General features: G+C 40.4%; 1 protein-coding gene across 12 annotated transcripts; it reads left to right on the forward strand.

The window, feature by feature from the left end:
* The first annotated feature begins 537 nt into the window (after positions 1-537).
* On the forward strand, positions 538-25785 carry LOC106565016 (RNA-binding protein 39). Of its 12 annotated transcripts, none has more exons than XM_045691365.2 (18): positions 538-720; positions 819-940; positions 1432-1494; positions 1865-1928; positions 4060-4109; positions 4214-4399; positions 4845-4910; positions 5014-5067; positions 5883-6000; positions 6236-6394; positions 9474-9611; positions 13311-13376; positions 22878-23082; positions 23226-23312; positions 23578-23698; positions 23877-23982; positions 24064-24142; positions 25027-25785. In XM_045691365.2, exons 4-18 carry the CDS (start codon positions 1896-1898, stop codon positions 25128-25130), a joined length of 1572 nt encoding a protein of 523 aa, XP_045547321.1. In that variant the 5' UTR covers positions 538-720; positions 819-940; positions 1432-1494; positions 1865-1895; the 3' UTR covers positions 25131-25785. The 12 variants fall into 12 exon arrangements, with proteins under 12 accessions (XP_045547321.1, XP_082815101.1, XP_013987056.1 ...); XM_082958975.1 differs by lacking the exon at positions 1865-1928 and adding an exon at positions 3425-3538; XM_014131581.3 differs by lacking the exon at positions 1865-1928.
* The last annotated feature ends 289 nt before the right edge of the window (positions 25786-26074 follow it).

Here is a 26074-nt window from a genome sequence, read left to right on the forward strand (position 1 = left end):
CCAAACTCATTTCCATATAGCGCCCCACATTGGAGGTGTCATAATACCCATAGCATCAAAGTAGACATTATGCAAAACTTCAAATCCCTGCAAGTTCCTGCACGTCCTTTGCTAACAGGTATTGTGTCAATTTAAAACTTGCACTAGTGTACATAATTGTCCATTTAAATACATATTTACGCCAATTTATTGATTACTACAGTTAGCAAACATGAGATAATATATCCAGAGATTCTTACTTTTTCCTCGGTTCTGCAGTCTCGTCCAGATCATAGCATTTGTAACTCGTTATGATAGCCACATTAGCGGCTAACTAGCGTTTCATTTTTCGGGAGTAAATACAGGCGAATATGTTGATAAAGTCACCTTGGCCTACCTAGAGAGATTTACACGGTTATCAAAACGTCCCGCCAGGTAAACCTAAGTGAAACACAGCTTGTATATAGCTTATCGTTCACACACGTATCTGCCCTCTCATTGGCTAGAATGGTCCCACCTGACCTCGCCTCCTCCCGCCTGCCTTCCATCTTTGAGGACATGTATTTCCATTGTTAAAGTGGTCACCCGAATATCTTTTCATTAGAATAGACAATCTTTGAATATAGTCAGCCTGGAACGCGACCACGGATTCTTTACAGCATGCGCCATTAGATGAGCGCGGGGAACAAGACGCAGCAACAGTATTTTCGAACTCGCATACATTTTTCTCAGCACATCAAGGTTATTTAAATTGTTGTCTGTTTACACAGTATCTACTGCTTTGGGGTATCAAAACCCACATTTGAAGTTACATGTAGCTATTGTTTGTTTGCTATTAGCAACGCGGAAGGAAAACGACTAGAGGCCTACTCGCTAACGTTAGCTAGTTTGTGGCAACAAGAAAACGCAACAAGAAACCCTCAGGAGTCCGTCTTGTTTGAGAAGAAACAACATTTTTCAGGTACATTAATGCCTGAACATTGTCTTTCTTAATACGTTGTATAGTAATTGTTAGCCAGATAGTTTTCTTGCATAGCATTATAGTTGCCTAGCTAGCTTGCTACTTCGTGTGTGGTCATAGCTAGCTAGGTAACGTTAGCTAGCTAGCGTTAGTTACCTCGCTACCTCCCGTGTTCATCTATGTGCTACCTAACGCTAGGTAACTAGCTAGCTAACGTGGTCAAGTGAACATGTTACCCAACCAATCATCTCATATGGACAAGCCGGTATGGTAGACACACAGACCGCTCATATTTAGCGGGGTGAACTGAAGCTTACCTGTTAACTAGCTAACATTCCGTTAACAAGCATGTGTTGGCTAGCTAGCAGGTTGTGGTACAATGAATGCAGAATAAACTCTTGCATCAACGGGGTGGAAATACACGGTTCTCGTATGACGTGTTGTAGCTAACGTTAATGATGTGTTCAAATTATGTTTATCTTCCCCTTTAGTGCTCCATCATCATGGCTGATGACTTTGATATAGAAGCAATGCTTGAGGCTCCGTATAGAAAGGTGGGTTTTGGCCTAAGGTATTGTTTGTGATTTGTAATGCACTGTATTGTAAATACTGTGTCCATATCGCAACAAAACCATTCCTTTTAACACCAGGGGCGTTTTCCAAATGACCCCACGATGAACGCTGGAATAAAATATTTTAGTATTTTGCTGTTTCAAAAAAATATTTTTGTCAGTGTCTAATGTCAGACAGGCCCAGGCAATACGTTTGTGATTTTAATGCACCTTATTGTAAATACTTTGATGGCCTATGTCACCACTTTGCCCCAGACCCTATATTTCTAGTAGCTTATTCTATGTGTTTCTGATGTGATGCTGCAGTTCCTTTTGAGACTATGAATAAACGCCCATCTATCTCTTTTTGTAGACTTGCCTAACGATATCTCACCTCTACTTCCATGAATTCCAGTGTGATCTGTCAAAAAATGAAGGTAGTAATTGCCCAATGTATTGCTGTACTGTGGTCCCCTTGGTAACATAATTGTGGTCATCGAATGGCCAGTCTTCAAGGCGAATGCAGTGGATGCAAAATAACATTTAATTTAGGAACTGGGTTCTTGATCAGGCCCAATTGGCATTCTCCAATATTTTATCAACTGGGCTAACTTTTTATGCATGGGCAATGCGAAACCCATTGCTAATGCGCAATACCTTTCATTTGGGTGAATCTTATGCTCATGAGGGTGGTAACCAAGAATTTGACAGCTGTCAAACAATTCTTGTCACATGTCTGAGGAGTTTGTCACAAAGTAGAATCCAGGGCTGTATGTGAGGTGTTCAGAATAGATTCCCTATTTTAGCCTAAATTACAGACAATTGTAATGTTAGTTCAAGTCTTCTGACTGTTTCACCTCACATATAGCCATTACGCTGCTTTGTGACAGATTGCAGAGCGTTAGCCCGGTCGATTAGGAAAAACACAAATGCTGACCGGGCCTGTTTGAGAAGACAGTTCCTTTCATTTAAAAGACGTACCATGGAGACGGTAGTCAGTTATTTGTATGCATGTTGTGGTTGTTCCACATGGTTGACTCTGTCTGCCTCTGTAATGATAAAGGTTTGGTAAGCTGACACATTATTGAAATACATGATTGTATGTCCTTTACCTTCAGTAAATGAGGTGTGTGGTTAAGTAGAGGAAGCAGGTCCGTTCACAATGTTTACTCTTATTTTTCATTCTAGTGAGAGAGAATGTGTGGATTTTGTCGTCATGCTGCTTTCACGAAGTTATTTGACATAACCTGTTTAACGCAAAATAGCATTTTCTCCATGGTTGACCAGAATGTAATTATTTTTGCATGCTCATTCACAAATGTTTATTTCCCCATAAGTCCATTATATTTGCCACTGTTTTATGTAAAGGCTAAATTTGATAGCACTAAGTACAAACTGTAGGAAACATGGAACTCGTCTATGCTGCTGGCTACAGCACCAACTAAGGAATTTCGTATAACTCATCTTATATTTAATCATGAAGTCAGTATTGCTAAGCAGTGTGAATCCCTGTTTGCTTCAGGGCAAGCTCTTACAGTCCACAAAATGAAACTGGGTGGAGATCACTAGAATGGCATCCCCCCCCCCACTGGAAATCGATCTGTCTCACTGCTAGCATGGGCGCATTGGTCTTACATGCTGACCAAACCGGACACACGCATGTTGATTTTGTACCTCCACACCAGACACGATCAGGACACGCAGGTTGAAATATCAAAACAAACTGAACCAACTATATTCATTTGGGGACAGGTCGCAAAGCATTAAACATCTATGGCGATTTAGCTAGCTTGCTGTTGCTAGCTAATTTGTCCTGGGATATAAACATTGGGTTATTTTACCTGAAATGCACAAGGTCCTCTACTCAGACAATTAATCCACAGATAAAATGGTAAACAAAATTCCTTTCTCGTAATCTCTCCTCCTTCCTCAGGCTTCTTTTTTACTTCATTGGGCTTTAATGTGGTGGTTAGCAACCAACTTTACGGTGCATTACTACAACCGACTGAAGTGTGGACGTCAGTTCATCTTTCAATCACCCACGTGGGTAAATGCTCCTGAACACCAATGGGGTTGCTGGGACGTGGGTATATGCTCTTAAAAACCAATGAGGAGATGGGTGAGGCTGGACTTGCAGCGTGTTGAGCATCACAAATAGAACCTGTTTCTATTTTAGCGTCTGGCCACAATGATTGAGTAACATGTATGTGTAAATTTATTTTGCAACGCTCGTGCACGCGACCTGAGCGGTGTGGTCAGCATGTTAGGCAAAGAATAGCCTTGGTGATGATCCTGATGGGGCTGCTGAAGACATGCACCTGAGATTTAGGTTATGTGTTAGTACTCATAGTACTCAGTGATTTTATGCAACATGAGTAATCAACATTTATGATTGGGGGGGGGGGGGCTGGTAGACAGTCATTAAAATAACCTACCTGTAGATCTGTCTTAACTTTTGTATGAATACTTTTTTTAAACTATATTTTCTCTTGTTCCCACACCTTGATACTGACAACTTGAAATGTTGCCTCTTCGTCCTTATGCTGTTCTTCTATTGGCCCTGCTTAGGATGAGATCAAGCCCAGTAGTCCCAATGGCCATGAGGAACGCAGCAAGAAGTAAGTGAAACAGACATGCTTTGGTAACAATCAACACTCACCCAAATGTATTTATTCTATGTGTTTATTGATCTGCCTTACATTGAGTCATTCTCTTTCCGCAGGAAAAAGAAGAGCAGGAGCCGAAGCAAAGACCGGAAGAGAAGCAAGAGCCGTGATCGCAAGAAGAGCCATGACCACAAGAGGAGCCGCAGCCGCGAGCGAAAGCGGAGCCGCAGCAAGGAGAGGCGCCGGAGCCGCACTCGGAGCAGGGAGCGCAGCGGCCGCTACAGGGACCACAAGACTACCTTGTATGTATGCCTCATCTGGTGTCAGCATTTCCCTTGAGTCTGCATCACTCCAGTCTGTATAGGAAAATGTGAGCGTCTCGTTCGCATTCAGCTCCAGTTCAAATGGACAATTAAGGCATTGCTTTTTATCAGTAGTTGAGACAAGATGTGGAACGTTTAGGTTTGCAGGTTAAAGGGTTTTGTTCAAGTGAAGAGATTGATTAGGCTAAGTGTTTTGAAAGGCAAGTGCCATCACATGGACCCCAAAACCACTGTTTATTTTGGACCCCAGGAAGAGTAGTTTCTGCAAAAGCTAATGGGAATCCAAATAAACAAATAACAACCCTCCTACTCCTGCCTGCAGTGTCTTGACTGGCACAATTTAATTCCTGGAGTGCCTTATCCCCCTTATGAGATCAGTAGTAGTGGCCTTAGGTACTGAGATAAACCTTGTTTTCAATCGCAGCTCTGGGCCGAAATTTAACGGTGGTTCCAGAGGGAAGATTGGCCCTCCACCTGTCATCAAGCTAAGGTTTCTATTACACTATTTTCTGCCGTTTGTGTGGGTAGTTTTGTGCTGTGTGATGCTGCAATGAATCAACTCATATAGATTCTAATGGAGCCCTTTCTTTCAGCCGAAGGCGTTCCAGAAGCCGAAGCCCTTTCAAGAAAGAGAAGAGTCCTGTGAGGTAAGTGTTAAAACAACCTTACTGTTGCGCTATACTCACTTTGTCTAGGGGACTTAAGTTTGCCTATTTCCTCTGCAACCTGACAGTGTGCATTAACACGAAAGTATGATTGTGTGGACAGTGTTGGGGGTGTGTGCCTGGGGACCGCGGGTTTGCATACCAGGGATCTAGGGGGACAGCTCTGATGTGACTCCGTGGTCAGCCAGCCCAAGCGTGTCATTTATGTTCAGTTGGTGACAAACAAATAACAAATCGAACTCCAAAAGGGCGTCAAACAAAAGACACAAAATCAAAAGCCCCGCGGGTCGGGAGATCACTTGTTCAGCTGATTAGCTTGTTAATCTCCCTTGCCCGTGCATCCCACAGAGCTTCTTTTCCTGTCCTCAGCAGCCATTTCCCCCTAGGTGTAGGATGTGTATCGTGGTAGTGTGCAATCTGTGGCCCTACCTCTCTTACCTACCTACTTTAGAGAAGACGCATCGTAACTCAATCAGGTTGACATTCCACTTTTAAAGCTTGTGTACCCTTGCTCGACAAAGTAGGCTTACCATTTTGATAATACTTTGCGGACAGTTATGTAACATATGGTATCTTAACACCTGTCACCAGACTGCGATTCAAAAAGGGAGGGGACGTTTGGCCCATAGTAGACTTGCCCAAAACTTGAAGAGTAGCTGGCACATGATTTTTGTTCTCGATGACCATTTTGATGGCCAAATATAGTAAAATACACGTGCTTTTCTCAAAGATTGAGGCCACTGTGAAAGACAAAAAATGGGTTTATCTCAGAGTAAGTCAATGCTTTGTTTCTACAGGCAGCCAATTGACAACCTGACTCCAGAGGAAAGGGATGCTCGCACTGTGTTTTGCATGCAGCTGGCAGCCAGAATCCGTCCACGAGACCTGGAAGAGTTCTTCTCTGCAGTGGGAAAAGTGAGTATCTCTGCTTGTAATGTCATTGTCATTCCTGCTGAAAAAAGTTTGGTGTTTGCGCCAGGTGTGACGTGTGCAATATTTCATTTTATTTTGAGAAGATGGGTGTTGCACCTGGTGCAAATTCTTATTTTTGACTTATCACAGCCACCAAGACCAATGGATTTAGCAATGTCTTTTTCTCTTATGCCTAAACCATCCATTCGAAAACAGATTATTTTTGTTCATTTTCAAGGTGAGAGATGTGCGCATGATCTCTGACAGAAATTCGAGGAGGTCGAAGGGGATAGCTTACATTGAGTTTGTGGAGGCCAACTCTGTGCCGCTGGCTATAGGATTGTCTGGTCAGCGACTTCTGGGGGTGCCAATCATTGTTCAGGCCTCGCAGGTAATGGTCAGTAATCATCTCACATGGATTTTACATTTTCTATTTATTTTAACTAGAACTGTCAAAGTGAATTGATGAATTGTAGTTAACTTTTGAAATGTTCATGCCTTAAAATGTTAATTTAATTGCGCCAATTTTTTTCCTAATGTCTTTTTTCCCCCCGAACGCCCCCATTTGAGCGCAACATGCAGCTGCAGTAGAGCTGTCAGTCTTTCTTGTGGTAGGGTGTCCATTCAAAAACTCTTCTTTTGCCCAATGGGTAAAATAATGTTATTTGTGTAGATACTCCTTTAAGAAAACCAATGGTCCAAACAGCATGTCTCTATCATAATCCGTTCAAAAGTTATTGGAGTTCGTACCCTTGTAGGATGGTCAGAAAAATGTAGGCCAGAGACAAAATGTGGTAAAAAATTATTATTTTTTTGAAAGAAAAAAAGCTCTATTTTGGTCTTTGGTACATTCTAATGCATCGATTCCATCCGAAATACACCGTGAAATTGAATACTTTGAGTTTACCTTCCAGATTGAAAAAAATTGTTGTGCTATTGTTTACAATTTAAATTATAGAACATACTGAATTCATAAATTCTATTTTGGGTGGATATCGCCTAGGCCTATATGATCAGGACAATTTAAGTAAGAACATTACCTTTTAACATTAAACTTGTCTCTTAAAGCATTTTACTGCAAGATATGAATTGTCACAGTTTGTTCTTCAAATTATGTATTTAATTAAAACAGAAATTAAGTAAAAAAGGCCAAATATCCTACAATAAATGAATGGTTAAATATAAAATCAAACACATTTTGTGATTTAGCAGGTTTTTTTTCGCATGGAAAACTGTGTCTCTTAAATAAACAGAACCGATGCTCAATTAAGTTCTGGGTCCATGTTACGAGAAGAAATGGAACAACATCAGGTAAATTTGTGAAAGAATTAAGTGTTTGCAACTATGTGAATTGCAGTATGTCATTTATAAAAATGAAAAGAAATACTTGTTTAACAACTGACCTACAGATTTCTTTTCTTTTTTAAATTGTTTTTTTTACCCCTTTTTCTCCCCAATTTTGTGGTATCCAATTGGTAGTTAGTCTTGTCCCATCGCTGCAACCCCGTACGGACCCGGGAGAGGCGAAGGTCGAGAGCTGTGCGTCCTCTGAAACACAACCCAGCCAAGCCTGATTTTTGACACAATGCCCGCTTAACCCGGAAGCCAGCCGCACCAATGTGTCGGAGGAAACACTACATCTAGCGACTGTGTCAGCATTGTGCCCGGCACAGGAGTCGCTAGAGCGCAATGGTACAAGGACATCCCTGCCGGCTAAACCCTCCCCTAACCCAGACGACGCTGGGCCAATTGTGCGCCGCCCCATGGGTCTCCCCAGGCTGCGACAGAGCCTGGACTCGAACCAGGATCTCTAGTGGCATCGCTAGCACTGCGAAGCAGTGTCTTAGACCACTGCGCCACTCGGGAGGCCCTAGATTTCTTCTTGTAATCTTGTAGGAGTCTGCTGATTTCCACAGGCACATATGCCGCTGGGTGAGAGAAATTATCATTATTTTTGGGCAGAATTTAGGTTTTATGTCAGTCATTTTAGCTAAAAACGCCACCCCTGCCTAATTGGCGGGCTGGCCCTGAATTGACTCGTAAGATTCAGTATTTTTGGTAAGAAGGAGACTGATTTAGTTGCCATACTTACGAGAACACAAACACTTGCATCTTTCATAGTGAGCTAGCGAGGGACGGAGAGAGAGGAGGGGCACAGTATAGGCAGGTCGGCCACCAGGCAGACGGAGTCGGAACAGTTCACTCATCCTATTGGAAATCAAAAACTATCTTGCAATGGAATGCTGTATTTAGCAATTTCTTGTCTTGCAACTTCAGCAAAGCAGGGCCTATCGTTAATGAATAGGCTAGGATATTCTACACGCAACCGACTGCTCAGGCGCACTTGTATCATTAGCGATGAGAGAGAATCGGCTGCACTGATTTTAATTTTGTGTGGGAAAACCCACCAAATATAATTTTCCATTAGGGATTTTTCTTATCGTCAGGATCCCAATTTCGTTTAAGTGCTCGCATCCCTAATATAGAGGTAATATCGATTTTGAGACAAGATGTAATGTTTTCATATTTTAGTATACATTTTAGATACTAATTAGAAATGCTGGTTATTCCTCGACGATTTCTCACAATAACAAGCGTACCTCTGTGAAATGTCAGCGGACACAAGCGATTCATTTTCACCGCCTTTTACATTTAATTCAGCTCGTGTTATGCTAAATACGATTTTTTTTTTGGATATAATGTTAATATGTTTGAGAAAGGCCCCTCGGAATGTTTCTGAACATGAATAATCACATTTGTCTTGGTAAAATGTATTTTCTAACATAAGTGAAATTTCATCACTAAAGTGAGTTTTCACCAACTCTGGGCAGAGTGGGTGGACACCCTACTTGTGGTGCTGAAACCATCCACTATGCATGCACCTCAGCCACAAATTTGAAGGAAAACGTACAGAAAGTTCAACCATAAACACCTTCTCTGGCAGTTCTTTAGGAAACAGCAAAAACTTGATTTGCACAGAAGTAGCTAGTCAGTTATGCTAACATTAGCTAGCGATCCAAATGAGAATGTTTAGAATGCCTTGGCTGAATGACTAGATTCAACACTAATTTCCCACAATGATTTTAATCAAAACAGAACTAGTTCGTTTTTGTTGTAGTTCAGGTCAAAATATTTTGAAATGATCCAAATTCTAATGCATTAGCAGCTTGTGGTTAGTTTATCTTGAACATGGATACAAAGTAGCCTAGGCAAGATCTATGATATTTTACATTAACTTTTAAATCAGACCTGCCTTAGATGTTTTAGAATAGGTTATACAACTCAATGGAATGTTTTCAATTGAAACCTTTTTGATTAGGGTCAAATTGGAAAAATGTAAATTATTCATAGTTAACTATAGAAAACCATGTGCTTAACTTGACTTAATTATTTAAATCATTCGACAGCCTTTATTTTAACAGCCTGAGGCGTTTTGCACCATTTCCCTACGGTCACTTTGTGTGTGTTCTTTCTAGGCTGAAAAAAACAGGGCTGCTGCCATGGCCAACAACCTGCAGAAGGGCAACGCTGGCCCGATGAGGCTCTACGTCGGATCCTTACACTTTAACATCACAGAGGAGATGCTGAGAGGAATTTTTGAGCCTTTTGGAAGGGTGAGAGCTGTTGTACAATGTACCCATAGGTGGTGCATTTGTTTCAAGTTTGGGGAAGCTGTTTCTCCACACACAAATCACCTTTTATAATAAAGCATTCCATGCGTCTATCACATTTGCAGACTAACATAAGGGAAAAATCATAATCTACTCATCACACTCAGACATGCCAACCTGGATGCATTTTGCGTACCATGCATGCAATTTCAGGTCAAAGCACGCTGATATGAAAAACGACCCTAAAATATGCAAAATAGGCTTTTAGTTGGCACATTGTGGTTTTTGACTCAACCGTCTGAAGATGGCACTGAGCCAATCAGAGGACTTGGACGAGGAGAAAAAAATCTAGCTCTCTGCTCCGAACCGTAGTCATAGTATTATTTTCCTCCCTCAAGCTGGATGGCAGCTCACCACTTTGTCTGTTGATACCACTGTGAGGAAAAATGTAGAACAAAATGTTTAACCTCTGGGGGAGGTGCGACGCTAGCGTCCCACCTGCGGGACACACTGCCAACAGCCAGTGAAATAGCAGGGTGCCAAATTCAAAACAACCAAAATCTCATAATACAACTATTTTACACCATTTTAAAGATGCACTTCTCGTTAATCCAACCACGTTCGATTTCAAAAAGGCTTTACGGCGAAAGCATAGCATTAGATTATGCTAGGACAGCACCTATACAAGAAAAACCACAGCCATTTTCCAAGCAAGGAGAGGCATCACAAAAACCAGAAATACAGCTAAAATTAATCACTAACCTTTGATATTTCTCAGATGGCGCTCATAGGACTTCATGTTACACAATACATGTATGTTTTGCTCGATAAAGTTCATATTTATATCCAAAAACACCATTTTACATTGGCGTGTAATGTTCAGAAATGTTTTGCCTCCCAAAACTTCTGGTGAACGAGCACATCAATTTACAGAAATACTCATCATAAACGTTGATAAAATATACAACTGTTATTCAAAGAATTATAGATACACTTCTCCTTAATGCAACCGCTGTGTCAGATTTAAAAAAAACTTTACAGCGAAAGTACACTTTGCAATAATCTGAGTACGGCGCTCAGACACGAAACCAAACCCGCCATTTTGTGGTGTCAACAAAACTCAGAAATATAAATATTCACTTACCTTTGATCTTCATCAGAATGCACTCCCAGGAATCCCAGTTCCCCAATAAATGTTCATTTGTTTCTATAAAGTCCATGTATATGTCCAAATACCTCCTTTTTGTTCGCACGTTCGGTCGAGTACTCCAAATGCGCTAGTGCTCGCACATTAAGTTCAGACAAAGTCAAAAAAATTATTACAGTTCGTAGAAACATGTCAAACGATGTATAGAATCAATCTTTAGGATGTTTTTATCATGCATCTTCCATAATATTCCAACCGGACGATTACTTTGTCTTCAAAAAAGAAAAGGAACAGAGCTAACTCTCACGGCAACGCGCGCCACTGAGGCCATGTCATTCTGTCATCTGACTCCAGGACCTCTTGTTCTCTCAATATTCACAGTAGAAGCATTGAACAATGTTCTAAAGACTGTTGACATCTAGTGGAAGCCTTAGGAAGTGCAAAATGAACCCTAAGTCACTGTGTATTGGATAGAGAATCACTTGGAAAAACTACAAACCTCAGATTTCCACACTTCCTGGTTGGATTTTTCTCAGGTTTTTGCCTGCCATATCAGTTCTGTTATACTCACAGACATCATTCAAACAGTTTTAGAAACTTCAGTGTTTTCTATCCAAATCTACTAATAATATGCATATCCTACCTTCTGAGCCTGAGTAGCAGGCAGTTTACTACGGGCACGCCTTTCATCCGGACGTCAAAATACTGCCCCCTGCCCTAAGTGTTAGTCAAGCACACAACCACTTTTGTAGTGAGCTCCTTAGCTAAGGTGTCGTTACGGACAAGGTAGTTAGCGACAGCGTTAAGTCAACTAAGCGCGAACACTTTCCTGCCCGCACATGCTTTGATCGCCAACGGTAGTAGGTGCAAGCGCGTTGACGAGCAAGGTAGTGTGGATGGATACAGATGTGGCCACGGGAGCTTTTCTGCTAATACCGTCCTTCACAGAAAGTTATTTAAGGCCTACTAATCTTTGTCTGTTAATGAATCATTTCTTGATCTCTCCTATTGATATAGCTGTATGTCAACAGCAGGCTTCAAATTATATGATAACAGTCAGATCACCAATGACAACAAAACATGTTGAATGAATGGTAGCTTAGTAATCATACCCAACTTGGATTAGGTCAGGGGTGGCTCTCTGAAACAAGCTCATATAGGCCTAGTTCAGTTTCATATTCCAAATAACCTACAGTAAGTTAAAACCTTTAAGGATTGGACCCTTTAATTTTCGCCTAAAATAACATACCCAAATCTAACTGCCTGTAGCTCAGGACCTGAATTAAGGAAATGCATATTCTTGATACCATTTGAAAGGAAACACTTTGAAGTTTGTGGAAATGTGAATTTAATGTAGGAGAATACAACGCGTTTGATCTAGTAAAAGATCATTTTCTTTAATCTTTGAAATGCAAGACAAAGATCGCAATGTATTCCAGTTTAGGCGCGATTTAGATTTTGCCAGTAGATGGCAGCAGTGTATGTGCAAATTCTTAAACTGATCCAATGAACCATTGCGTTCTGTTCAAAATGTTCTATCAAGTCTGCCCAAATGTGCCTAATTGGTTTATTAATACATTTTCAAGTTCATAACTGTGCACTCTCCTCAAACAATAGCATGGTATTTTTTCACTAATACCTACTGTAAATTGGACAGTGCAGTTAGATTAACAAGAATTTTAAGCTTTCTGCTGAAATCAGATATGTCTATGTCCTGGGAAATGTTCTTGTTACTTACAACCTCATGCTAATCACATTAGTGCACGTTAGCTCAACCGTCCTGCAGGGGGACAGCGATCCTGTAGAGGCTGGACTACTACATTTCATCTGGTAATTGAATTATTCAGTATTTTCTCCCCAAACATAGTTAAGAAGCCAGTGTACAATTTTGCTAGACTATCCACATAAAAACACCTGTTAATTGGAATGATTAACCTTAAATGTAACCTATAAAATGCAAAGTGTCATTGAGACCACCTCGATTTCATTTTTGATCAAACACGACTTTGTGTTCATGTGTTTGTTGTAATTTCAGACTCTTTCAGGAAATGGCAGTTACAGGTTTAAAAAATATTTTTTAAATGCACCAACCTCCTGAGGGGAAAGTTGACGGACCCCTTCCTGACCTCCCCTCTAACCCAACCTTAGGCCTACATCAGCACCACCTTGTCAGAAAATCCTAGGGAGAGCCCTGATTTGTACATTTAAACATATTTCTAGTTAGCTACTGAAGAGCAGCCAATTACCAAGGACCCATAAGTCTATAGCCTACCATTCCTACTGGCCAACATGGCATTAATAGGCAAAAAAATAGCATTTGCCTATGATTTGAGCAGTGTGGGTGTCGCACGTGTGCCGTCATGGGGTCCAGGGCCGGGGCTGAAGTGGTACTGATAAAAATACTTCAAGGTTGGCCGGTGTGTAGATTTGTTAACAGTAGGCCAAGTCATTGTTGTAAGTTAATATAACTCACTCACTGTCTGCAAAAATATTGTAGGGCTACAATATATCAGTGCTATGCAGATTTTAATCTGTTATCCATGTCTTTTCACCAGATTGAGAGTATTCAGCTCATGATGGACAGTGAGACTGGAAGATCTAAAGGATATGGCTTCATCACTGTAAGTATCACACTAAATCCAGTCAATCTATTATTTTCCTCTATTAACTTAAATCCGCTCGTTTACATGCACACCAGGGTTTCCGTTAGCCGGTAATATCCGGCTTTTGGACGATAAAATATAATATAAAGCAGATTAATCAAGTTGCCCAAAAGATCTAAATCCCATTGCGAAGTAATGTAAATGTATTTTTGCATATTCATTGATATGAAATACCAGTGATGTAGCATGAGAGCTGCTGATAGAGCTCAAACTGCAATTTGTTGCTGGTGGAGTGAAACGTGCTTTAATAAGGCCAATCATTGGGCAACAATTCTGAAGGCAATCAATTATTATTATTATTATTTTTTTTAAGAGCTACTTAAAAAAATTAACACATTCTCAACTGGCAATTGAAGTGCGCTTCCCATTCACTAGTCAAGAGCTTAGGCAGCTAGGCAGGCTTCAGCAAGTCACATTACTTTTAAATGAGCTGGAGGCAGTATGCATTTTTAACATATACTTAATTGTTTGTAACCTAAATGTTTTAAGACATGACTCGTATGTAGTTTTGGCTACTTCAAAGTAGCCTAGCCAAAATCCAACCAAATGTCTTGGCAATTATTTTATAAAGATTTCCATATACCATTAACCTCTTGGGGCTAGGTGGGACGCTAGCGTGCCACCCGTGGTGCACTCCATCAACAGCAGGTGCATTTCAAGAGCGGCAAATTTGAATCCAAATAAATGTCAAAATTCAAATTTTTCAAAAATACAACTATGTTACACCATTTGAAAGATAAACATCTCCTTAATCTAACCACGTTTTACGATTTCAAAAAGGTTTTACGGCGAAAGCATAAATTTAGAGTATGTTAGGACAGTACATTTACAAGAGTTGTGTGTAATGTTTTGTCAAGTCAAAGACAGGGTCACCAAAACCATAAAACCAGCTAAAATGATGCACTAACCTTTTACAATCTCCATCAGATGACACTCCTAGGACATTATGTTAGACAATGCATGCATTTTTAGTTCTATCAAGTTGATATTTATATACAAAAACAGCGTTTTACTATGGCATTGATGTTGAGGAAATCGTTTCCCTCCAATAACCGGCAGTCAAGTCAGCGTCACAAATTAAATAATTAAAATTAGAAAACATTGGTAAAATATTATATTGTCATTTAAAGAATTATAGATTTACATCTTTTGAACGCAATCAACTTGCCAGATTTAAAAATAACCTTACTGGGAAATCACACTTTGCAATAATCTGAGCACTGTGCCCAGAAAAATACGCGTTGCGATACAGACTAGACGTCATGTTGGGGAGATCTAAAATCGAAAATACTATGTAAATAATCCATTACCTTTGATTCTCTTCATCAGATGTCACTTCCAGGTATCACAGGTCCATAACGAATGTAGTTTTGTTCAAAAAAGCTCATCATTTATGTCCAAAAATCTCCGTCTCGTTAGCACATGATGTAAGCCAGCCGGACTTCTCGTCATGAACGAGGGGAAAAAATATATTTCCGTTCGTTCAAACATGTCAAACGTTGTATAGCATAAATCATTAGGGCCTTTTTTAACCAGAACATGAATAATATTCAAGGTGGACGAATGCATACTCTTTTATAACGTATTGGAACGAGGGTACCCAACATGAACTAGCGCGCCAGGTGTCTAATGGGACATCACCGTTCCATGGCTCTTGTTCGGTCAGATCTCCCTCCAGAAGACTCAAAACACTTTGTAAAGGCTGGTGACATCTAGTGGAAGCAATAGGAAGTGCCAAAATATTCCTAAACCCCTGTGTTTTTCAATGGGATAGGTTTAAAGTCAATACAACACATCAGGTATCCACTTCCTGTCAGAAAATGTCTCAGGGTTTTGCCTGCCAAATGAGTTCTGTTATACTCACAGACACCATTCAAACAGTTTTGGAAACTTTAGAGTGTTTTCTATCCATATATAATAAGTATATGCATATTCTAGTTACTGGGTAGGATTAGTAACCAGATTAAATCGGGTACATTTTTTTTATCCAGACGTGCAAATGCTGCCCCCTAGACCCAACAGGTTAAGTCTTTTTCTCTCATGTTCTATTGGTTTTCATATCAACTTTCTTTTGTTGTCCATTAGCCAAAGGCACAATCCTATTCATATTAGCAACCCATGCTAGTTGTTGCATATATTCATCTGTCACGTGAAACCTCTCACAATGGTGTTTCCCTGCTAATTGCATTATGGAACAAACATTCGCGTGTAGCCTAATGCCGTGTGCATTGCTGCGCGTATAATGTGAAGAAATAGTTTATCAACATGTGACCCCTCTTTTTTTTCAGGCAGCTTTGACTAACTAGGCTAGAATTGATAATACCCACACACACACACGGTACCAGTCAAAAGTTTGGACACCTCCTCATTCAAGGTTTTTTCTTTATTTTGACGATAATAGTGAAGACATAAAAATTATAAAATAACACATGAATCATGTAGCAACCAAAGAAGTGTTAAACAAATCAAAATATATATTTTCAGTTCTTCAAAGTAGACACCCTTTGCCTTGATGACAGCTTTGCACACTTGGCATTCTCTCAAACAGTTTCATGAGGTAGTCACCTAGAATGTATTTCAATTAACAGCTGTGGAATTTCTTTCCTTAATGTTTTTGAGCCGATCTGTTTTTGTGACAAGGTAGGGGTGTTATACAGAAGATGGCTCTATTTGGTAAAATACCAAGTACATGTTATGGCAAGAACAGCTCAAATAAGCAAAGAGAAAAGACAGTTAAATCATACTTTAAATCAAATAAAATGTTTGTCACGTGCTGAATACAACAAATTTCACTAAGGTAAAGTCCATGGAGAATAAGAGCACCTCCTCCCAGCTGCCCACGATATGACCCATAACAGCTCACTGTCAACTGATTTAACTTGTAATATATCCTTTCCTGTTACCAAATTTGTTACGGGGAACGTATACATTTCCCAAATTGACCTTCTCCGGGAACAAATAGTATATATATGGAACACATGTAAGCCCTTTACTATTGTAAAGGCAGGGGAACACTGTCACCACCGATAAATCCATGATAATTGACAATTTCAAAAAGCATTTTTCTACAGCTGGCCATGCTTTCCAACTGGCTACCCCTACCCCGGTCAACAGCCCTGCACCCCCCACAGTAACTTGCCCAAGACTCCCCCGTTCTCTTTCACCCAAATCCAGATAGCTGATGATCTGAAAGAGCTGCAAAATCTGGACCCTCTCTTTCTAAAATTCACTGCCGAATTTGTTGCATCCCCTATTACTAGCCTGTTCAACCTCTCTTTCGTATTGTCTGAGATCCCCAAAGATTGGAAAGCTGCTGCGGTCATCCCCCTCTTCAAAGGGGGAGACACTCTAGACCCAAACTGCTACAGACCTATATCTATCCTACACTGTCTTTCTAAGGTCTTTTAACCTCCCTGGGCAAGGTGGGACGTTTGCGTCCCACCTAGTCAACAGCCAGTGGATTCACATGGCGCGAAATACAAATACCTAAAAAATGCTATAACTTAAATTTCTCAAACATATGACTATTTTACACCATTTTAAAGACAAGACTCTCGTTAATCTAACCACATTGTCCGATTTCAAAAAGGCTTTACAGCGAAAGCAAAACATTAGATTATGTCAGGAGAGTACCCTGCCAAAAATAATCACACAGCCATTTTCAAAGCAAGCATATATGTCACAAAAACCAAAACCACAGCTAAATGCAGCACTAACCTTTGATCTTCATCAGATGACACTCTTAGGACATTATGTTATACAATACATGCATGTTTTGTTCAATCAAGTTCATATTTATATAAAAAAAAAAGATTTTTGCATTAGCATGTGATGTTCAGAACTAGCATACCCATCGCAAACTTCCGGTGAATTTACTAAATTACTCATGATAAACGTTCACAAAAAACAAATTATTTTAAGAATTATAGATACAGAACTCCTTTATGCAATCGCGGTGTCAGATTTTAAAATAGCTTTTTGGTGAAAGCACATTTTGCAATATTCTGAGTAGATAGCCCGGCCATCACGGCTAGCTAATTTGACACCCACCAAGTTTGGCCCTCACCAAACTCAGATTTACTATAAGAAAAATTAGATTACCTTTGCTGTTCTTCGTCAGAATGCACTCCCAGGATTTCTACTTCAACAACAAATGTTGTTTTGGTTGAAATAATCCATAGTTATATCCAAATAGCTCCGTTTTGTTCGTGCGTTCAAGTCACTATCCGAAGGGTGACGCGCCGGCGCATTTCGTGACCAAAAAATTTAAAATATTCCATTACCGTACTTAGAAGCATGTCAAACGCTGTTTAAAATACATTTTTATGCGATTTTTCTCATAAAATGGCGATAATATTCCAACCGGGCGACGTTGTATTCGTTCAAACACTGAAAGGAAAAAATGGAGTCGTCTCGTGAACGCTCGCTCCAGTGTCATTGTTCTCAGAAGGACCACTCACAAAAACCCCTGCTGTTTTTCGCCCAGAGACTGGAGAGCTCTCATTCCACTTTCTGGCGCCTTCCTAGAGCCAATGAAAGCCTTAGAAAATGTCACGTTACAGCAGAGATGCTGTATTTTTGATAGAGATGCCCTAGAATGAGAACAAATTGTCAGACAGGACAATTCCTGTATAGAATCTTCTCAGGTTTTGGCCTGCCATTTGAGTTTTGTTAAACTCACAGACACCATTCAAACAGTTTGAGACTTTAGTGTTTTCTATCCAAATCTACTAATTATATGCATATTCTAGTTTCTGGGCAGGAGTAGTAACCAGATTAAATAGGGTACTTTTTTTATCCGGCCATGAAAATACTGCCCCCTATCCCAAACAGGTTAACCTCTAGGGGACCCCTTCCCGTTCTTATCCCGTTAACGGGATTGATTTTGACAACAGCCAGTGGAAAATCAGGGCGCCAAATTCAAAACAGCTAAAATCAAAACAGCTAAAACAGCTAAAATTGTACACAATTTTAAAGAAACTTCTCGTAAATCCAACCACATTTTCCGATTTCAAAAAGGCTTTACGACGAAAGCATAAAATTAGATTATGTTAGAGTACATAGACAAAAATAATCACGCAGCCATTTTCCAAGCAACTAGATGCATCACAAAAACCCAAAACACAGCTAAATAATGCACTAACCTTTGACGATCTTCATCAGATGACACTCCTAGGACATTATGTTACACAATACATGTATGTTTTGCTCGATGAAGTTCATATTTATAATAAGTGTCCAAAAAAACAAACATTTTCTGAGCATTCTTATATATCCTAGATAAAGGACAGACACTTCAAAACCCGATTCCTTTGATTTATATTGTATTTATTATGGATCCGCAGCTACTCTTCCTGGGGTCCAGCAAAATTAAGGTTCCATAAGGTGTTTTTTTTTTTTTTATCTAATTTTACTGCTAGTGTCAGTTACTTGATGTGGAATAGAGTTCCATGTAGTCATGGCTCTATGTAGTACTGTGCGAATAATGCAAAATGTGCTTTCGCCGAAAAGCTATTTTAAAATCTGACACCGCGATTGCATAAAGGAGTTCTGTATCTATAATTCTTAAAATAATTTGTTTTTTGTGAACGTTTATCATGAGTAATTTAGTAAATTCACCGGAAGTTTGCGGTGGGTATGCTAGTTCTGAACATCACATGCTAATGTAAAAAGCTGGTTTTTGATATAAATATGAACTTGATTGAACAAAACATGCATGTATTGTATAACATAATGTCCTAGGAGTGTCATCTGATGAAGACCATCAAAGGTTAGTGCTGCATTTAGCTGTGGTTTTGGTTTTTGTGACATATATGCTTGCTTTGGAAATGGCTGTGTGATTATTTTTGGCAGAGTACTCTCCTGACAATCGGACAATGTGGTTAGATTAACGAGTCTTTAAAATGGTGTAAAATAGTCATATGTTTGAGAAATTTTTACGTTATAGCTTTTTTGAGGTATTTGTATTTTCGCGCGACGCTCTACCATTGGATATTGGTGAGGCGTTCCACTAGCGGAACGTCTGTCCCAAAAAGGTTAACTACCTCCCATACTTCCATTTGTTTGTATGGGTTACCTTCAGACAAATCGGAAGCAAAATGGAGAACGCCATCGTGTTCATGAGTGGGGTCATATTGTACTGAACAAAAACGTAAACAAAAAAAAAATCTGATTTTACTGAGTTACAGTTTATATAAGGAATGTATAATGAATTTATTTCAATTGATTACAGAAGTATCTTATCTTAGGGCAATGTGTCCAATTTGTCCTGACGGTGGCACAGTGAGCCCATAGCTTCTACCCCAGCATTGCTGCTTGCAGCTTTAATTATGGTTTCTGTCTGGAGCATCTACTGGTGTAAAAATCGCCATGGATGCAGGCTGTGTATTTTCAGTGGCAACTTTATTTGGACTTATTTTTGAATGTTATAGTGTGAATGTCAACGCATAATGCTTTATTCTTAGCAGTTTTGTTGGACTTTTCTCTTACAACAATTTTCAAGGACCTCAATTTTATAATTAACCTCTATGGGCTAGGTGGGACACTTGTGGCGCGTTCCTGTGGCGCGTTATTCAAATACCTTAGAAATGCTATTACTTCAATTTTTCATAAATATGACTATTTTACACCATTTTAAAGATAAGACTCTCGTTAATCTAACCACACTGTCCGATTTCAAAAAGGCTTTACAACGAAAGCAAAACATTAGATTATGTCAGCAGAGTACCCAGCCAGAAATAATCAGACACCCATTTTTCAAGCTAGCATATAATGTCACATAAACCCAAACCACCGCTAAATGTAGCACTAACCTTTGATGATCTCCATCAGATGACAACCCTAGGACATTATGTTATACAATGCATGCATGTTTTGTTCAATCAAGTTCATATTTATATCAAAAAACAGCTTTTTACATTAGCATGTGACTAGCATTCCCACCGAACACTGCCGGTGAATTTACTAAATTACTCACGATAAACGTTCAACAAAGCATAACAATTATTTTAAGAATTATAGATACAGAACTCCTCTATGCACTCGATATGTCCGATTTTAAAATAGCTTTTCGGTGAAAGCACATTTTGCAATATTCTCAGTAGATAGCCCGGCATCACAGGGCTAGCTATTTAGACACCCAGCAAGTTTAGCACTCATCAGTCAGATTTACTATAAGAAAAATGTTATTACCTTTGTTGTCTTCGTCAGAATGCACTCCCAGGACTTCTACTTCAATAACAAATGTTGGTTTGGTCCAGAATAATCCATCGTTATATCCAAACAGCGGCGTTTTGTTCGTGCGTTCAAGACACTATCCTAAAGGGTAAATAGGGGTGGCGAGCATGGCGCAATTCGTGACAAAGAAATTCTAAATATTCCATTACCGTACTTCGAAGCATGTCAACCGCTGTTTAAAATACATTTTTATGCCATTTTTCTCATAAAAAAGCGATAATATTCCGACCGGGAATCTGCGTTTAGGTAAACAGACAAAGGAAAAGAAAGCATTCGGTCGAAGCGGGCACGCGCCTAAGCCCATAGTACTCTGAGTGGCCACTTGCCAAAAGCGATAGTGTTTAAGCCAGTGCCTGCCTCTATCGTTCAGCTTTTTCCCGGGCTCTGAGACCCTATGGAAGCCGTAGGAAGTGTCACGTTATTGCACAGATCCTGAGTCTTCAATAAAAAGAGCCAAGATGAAACACTACTTCTCAGACAGGCCACTTCCTGCATGAAATCTTCTCAGGTTTTGGCCTGCCATATGAGTTCTGTTATACTCAGACACCATTCAAACAGTTTTAGAAACTTTAGGGTGTTTTCTATCCAAAGCCAATAATTATATGCATATTGTATTTACTGGGCAGGAGTAGTAACCAGATTAAATCGGGTACGTTTTTTTATCCGGCTGTGTCAATACTGCCCCCTAGCCCTAACAGGTTAAAGGGAGTGCTCCTAATCTCACCTTGTTACCTGTATAAAAGATACCTTTCTACAGAAGCAATCAATCAATCAGATTCCAAACTCTCCACCATGGCCAAGACCAAAGAGCTCTCCAAGGATGTCAGGGTCAAGATTGTAGCCCTACACAAGGCTGGAATGGGCTACAAGACCATCGCCAAGCAGCTTGGTGAGAAGGTGACAACAGTTGGTGAGATTGTTGGAATGGAAGAAACACAAAAGAACTGTCAATCTCCCTCGGCCTGGGGCTCCATGCAAGATATCACCTCGTGGAGTTACAATGATCATGAGAACGGTGAGGAATCAGCCCAGAACTACACGGGAGGATCTTGTCAATGATCTCAAGACAGCTGGGACCATAGTCACCAAGAAAACAATTGGTAACACACTACGCCGTGAAGGACTGGAATCCTGCAGCGCCCGCAAGGTCCCCCTGCTCAAGAAGCACATATACATGCCCGTCTGACGTTTGCCAATGAACATCTGAATGATTCAGAGGACAACTGGGTGAAAGTGTTGTGGTCAGATGAGACCAAAATGGAGCTCTTTGGCATCAACTCAACTCGCCGTGTTTGGAGGAGGAGGAATGCTGCCAATGACCCCAAGAACACCATCTCCACCGTCAAACATGGAGGTGGAAACATTATGCTTTGGGGGTGTTTTTCTGCTAAGGGGACAGGACAACTTCACCGCATCAAAGGGACGATGGACGGGGCCATGTACCGTCAAATCTTGGGTGAGAACCTCCTTCCCTCAGCCAGGGCATTGAAAATGGGTCGTGGATGGGTATTCCAGCATGACAATGACCCAAAACACACGGCCAAGGCAACAAAGGAGTGGCTCAAGAAGAAGCACATTAAGGTCCTGGAGTGGCCTAGCCAGTCTCCAGACCGTAATGCCATAGAACATCTGTGGAAGGAGCTGAAGGTTCGAGTTGCCAAACGTCAGCCTCGAAACCTTAATGACTTGGAGAAGATCTGCACAGAGGAGTGGGACAAAATCCCTCCTGAGATGTGTGCAAACCTGGTGGCCAACTACAAGAAACGTCTGACCTCTGTGATTGCCAACAAGGGTTTTGCCACCAAGTACTAAGTCATGTTTTGCAGAGGGGTCAAATACTTATATCCCTCATTAAAATGTAAATGATTTTATAACATTTTTGACATGTGTTTTTCTGGATTTTTTTGTTATTCTGTCTCACTGTTCAAATAAACCTACCATTAAAATTATAGACTGATCATTTCTTTGTAAGTGGGCAAATGTACAAAATCAGCAGGGGATCAAATACTTTTTCCCCCCACTGTATGTATGTATGTAGGTAGGTAGGTCCAAAAAAATATATGGGGGATTGGAAATGATGCAGACAATTACATTGACGGAAGCAACAATCTTTCCGCAATATTAAGCTCATCCACCCCTAAAAAAACAAACAAGAATTTGTCTGTATAAACCCTGATTAGTGTGCATGTAAACAGTCATTTAAATGGCATTTGTGTCCTCTAGTTCTCGGACGCAGAGTGTGCCAAGAAGGCCCTGGAGCAGTTGAACGGGTTTGAGCTGGCCGGCCGGCCCATGAAGGTGGGCCATGTCACGGAGCGCACAGATGCCTCCACCGCCAGTTCATTCCTGGACAGCGACGAGCTGGAGAGGACGGGCATTGACCTAGGCACAACCGGGCGTCTGCAGCTCATGGCCAGACTGGCTGAAGGTAAAGCCTGAGAGCCCAGGGCCTGTATTTACAAAGAATCTTGAAATAATACTTAAATCACGTCAAATTCTATACTGAGTTTCACTTCAGAACCGATTTATAAAGTGTGAACAAGTACGTATGTTGAGCTCAATGTCTTTCAGGCACGGGACTGCAAATTCCTCCAGCCGCACAGCAAGCCCTACAGATGAGTGGGGCCATTGCTATTGGTGCCATGGCTGCTGTATCAGGTAATAAAAGGTTAATCAATTGGACAAGCCCATCTGACTGCCATGGCTGGTTTTCTCTGAGTTATTTGTAAAAGGCAGGTTTTATCCGGCATTGATTAGATATGTTGATTTTGCCAGTGAGACTCTGTGATTGGTTGATATGATGCGAGGAGCTGGTCTGTGAGAATGGCTTCAGTACTGGGCTGGCTTGACACGCACATTAAACATGAATAAAGTTCACTTAGTTTAGTGTGATGTATTTTGACTTTTTTATTTTATTTTTTAGCTGCCATGAATCCTGCTATGAACATGAACATGAATATGAACATGAATACAGCTATGAACTTGCCATCCCAGCCACTTGCTACACACTGTTTCCAGCTGTCTAACATGTTCAACCCTCAGTCGTAAGTATTGAACTGTTAATCTAGTTGTTCAATGCAGCATCTTTGTATTCCAAGGGGGGTCAGCTGATGAAAGTACACGAACTATAGACTTCTTTGACCTTAAGATGATATTTGTTCCCAAGTACTGGTCCCAATCACTCGTCCCTTGTGGGTGATGATTTCCCATCTGGTTTTACAGTGAAGATGACCCAGGCTGGGATGTTGACATTCAGCATGATGTCATTGAGGAATGCAACAAACATGGAGGAGTTGTGCACATATACGTCGATAAGAATTCCACTGAAGTAAGACTTAAGTGTAGTTGAATGGTTTTGTAATGGTTGCAGTTTTAAATAGAAATTAAAGTTATTCTTTTTATTTTTTAGGGCAACGTGTATGTGAAATGTCCAACCATTCCTGCTGCCATGGCTGCAGTAAACGCATTACATGGTCGATATTTTGCAGGTAAGAGAACTGACTGACCGGTACTCAATTATACACTCACCTGACAGTTTATTAGGTACACCCATCTAGTATTGTGTCGCACCCCCCTTTGTCTCCAGAACAGCCAGAATTTTGGGGGGCATTGTGCTAGGTGTCGGAAACATTCCACAGGGATGTTTGTCTATGCTGACGCGATGGCATCACTTTCTGCAGATTGGATGTTGATACATTCATGCTGCAAACAGCCTGTTCTATCTCATTCCAAAGAGGCTCTATTGGGTTGAGGTCTGGGGACTGTGCAGGCCACTCAAGTAAACTGAACTCGCTGTCATATTCCAGGCAATGTTTTCCCGCTCAATTGTCCAGTTTTGGTGAACGTGTGCATTTTAGCTGATAGGAGGGGAACCCGGTGTGGTCTTCTGCTGCAATAGCCCAAGGATCGACAACTTGTGTGTATCGAGATGCCATTCTGAACACCACTGTTGTACTGTGCTGTTATTTGTCCCTTTGTGGCCCGTCTGTTAGCTCACACGGTTCTTGCCATTCTCCTTCGTCCTCATCGAGCTGTTTTCACCCACAGGACTGCCGCCGACAATGTCTTTTGTCGTGTGTGAAAATCCCAGGAGGCTGGCCGTTTCTGAGATAATGGATCCGGTTCGGCTGGCACCTACCATCATACCAAGCTTAGTCTCTTAGGCCCTCGTTTTGCCCATTCTAACGTTCAATCAAAAGTAACTGGATGCTTTATATAGCAAGCCACGGCAATGTGACTCACTGTATGTAGGAGCGATCAGTTTTCGGGACCGACGTGGTGTACTTAATGAACTGGCTGGTGACTGTAAATTGTCAGTGATGGAGTCATTGTTTATGAAGATGTTTTGTCTGAACTGTAATTTTCTTCACAGGTAAAATGATCACAGCGGCATACGTCCCTCTCCCGACATATCATAACCTTTTTCCTGATTCTGTGACAGCTACCCAGCTCCTCATCCCTCCTGCTCGCCGATGATCTCTCAGCGAGACACAAACTGATTTGTTGGACACTGTATAATTGATTATTTTCTCTTTTTAAAAGTTTGACATTTTGTCTATGGTCTGTTTTTCATTCCTGCAAGTTATGGCAGTATGTTTTTCTTTTGTTAGTAGATGAAGTAAGAATTATTATTTTTTTCAGTACATTTTTTTTTTTGTTGAGACTTACCTTGCGTTGGTGGCAAAAAGAATCAAAGCTTTATTTGCGTAGCCACATCCAAGTGTTGGACAGTGTTGGAGTTTCAGCCAGTCTAATAAAGGGATTATAGTCCCTGAAGAGTTTATTGGTGGATCTGGACAATTTACCATTTTATCTTTTGTAAAATGTATTCTTGTTCATACATTGTCTTGTGCTTGATCGCTTTGATGGGCATGTTTTCCCTGAAGTGTATAACTTAGACACCCAGACACAAAAGAGGATATTGATTATTTTTGGAGAAGAAATACAATTCGAACATTGCAGTTTCAATTATACATCAGAATATTATTCAATGTTTTAAGCTCCATGAGCTCTGAAAACGTAATGACTGATTTCAGTTGTGCTCATTTAGAGACATTTGGTTTTTCAGTATCTGTTTTCTAATCAAGATTTGATTTTGTATAGACCTTGATTAAAATGTATTTTAAAGTCATCCAGTTTCTTTACTTACTCAATACTGTCTGTAGCACACTTCTATTCTCCTCCCATGTGGTATATACACACAAATATTTAATAATATTAAACTGAGTAATATTTGTTCTTGCTGGAACATCCACTTGCCTCCTGGCAGAGGCAACCAGGTTTTGGGCAAAAAATGTCCTGGTGCCTCATTTATAACCATTCAATTTCTAAGTTTCTGCTTGTTCCATTTCTGAAGTCTACGCATGTACAACATTATTGAGATTTATTTACTTGGCGCATGGCATGTTTCCTGTTATCAA

The sequence above is a fragment of the Salmo salar genome, chromosome 12 (genome assembly GCF_965601325.2).
Source record: "Salmo salar chromosome 12, fSalSal1, whole genome shotgun sequence".
Taxonomy (NCBI): Eukaryota; Metazoa; Chordata; class Actinopteri; order Salmoniformes; family Salmonidae; genus Salmo; species Salmo salar.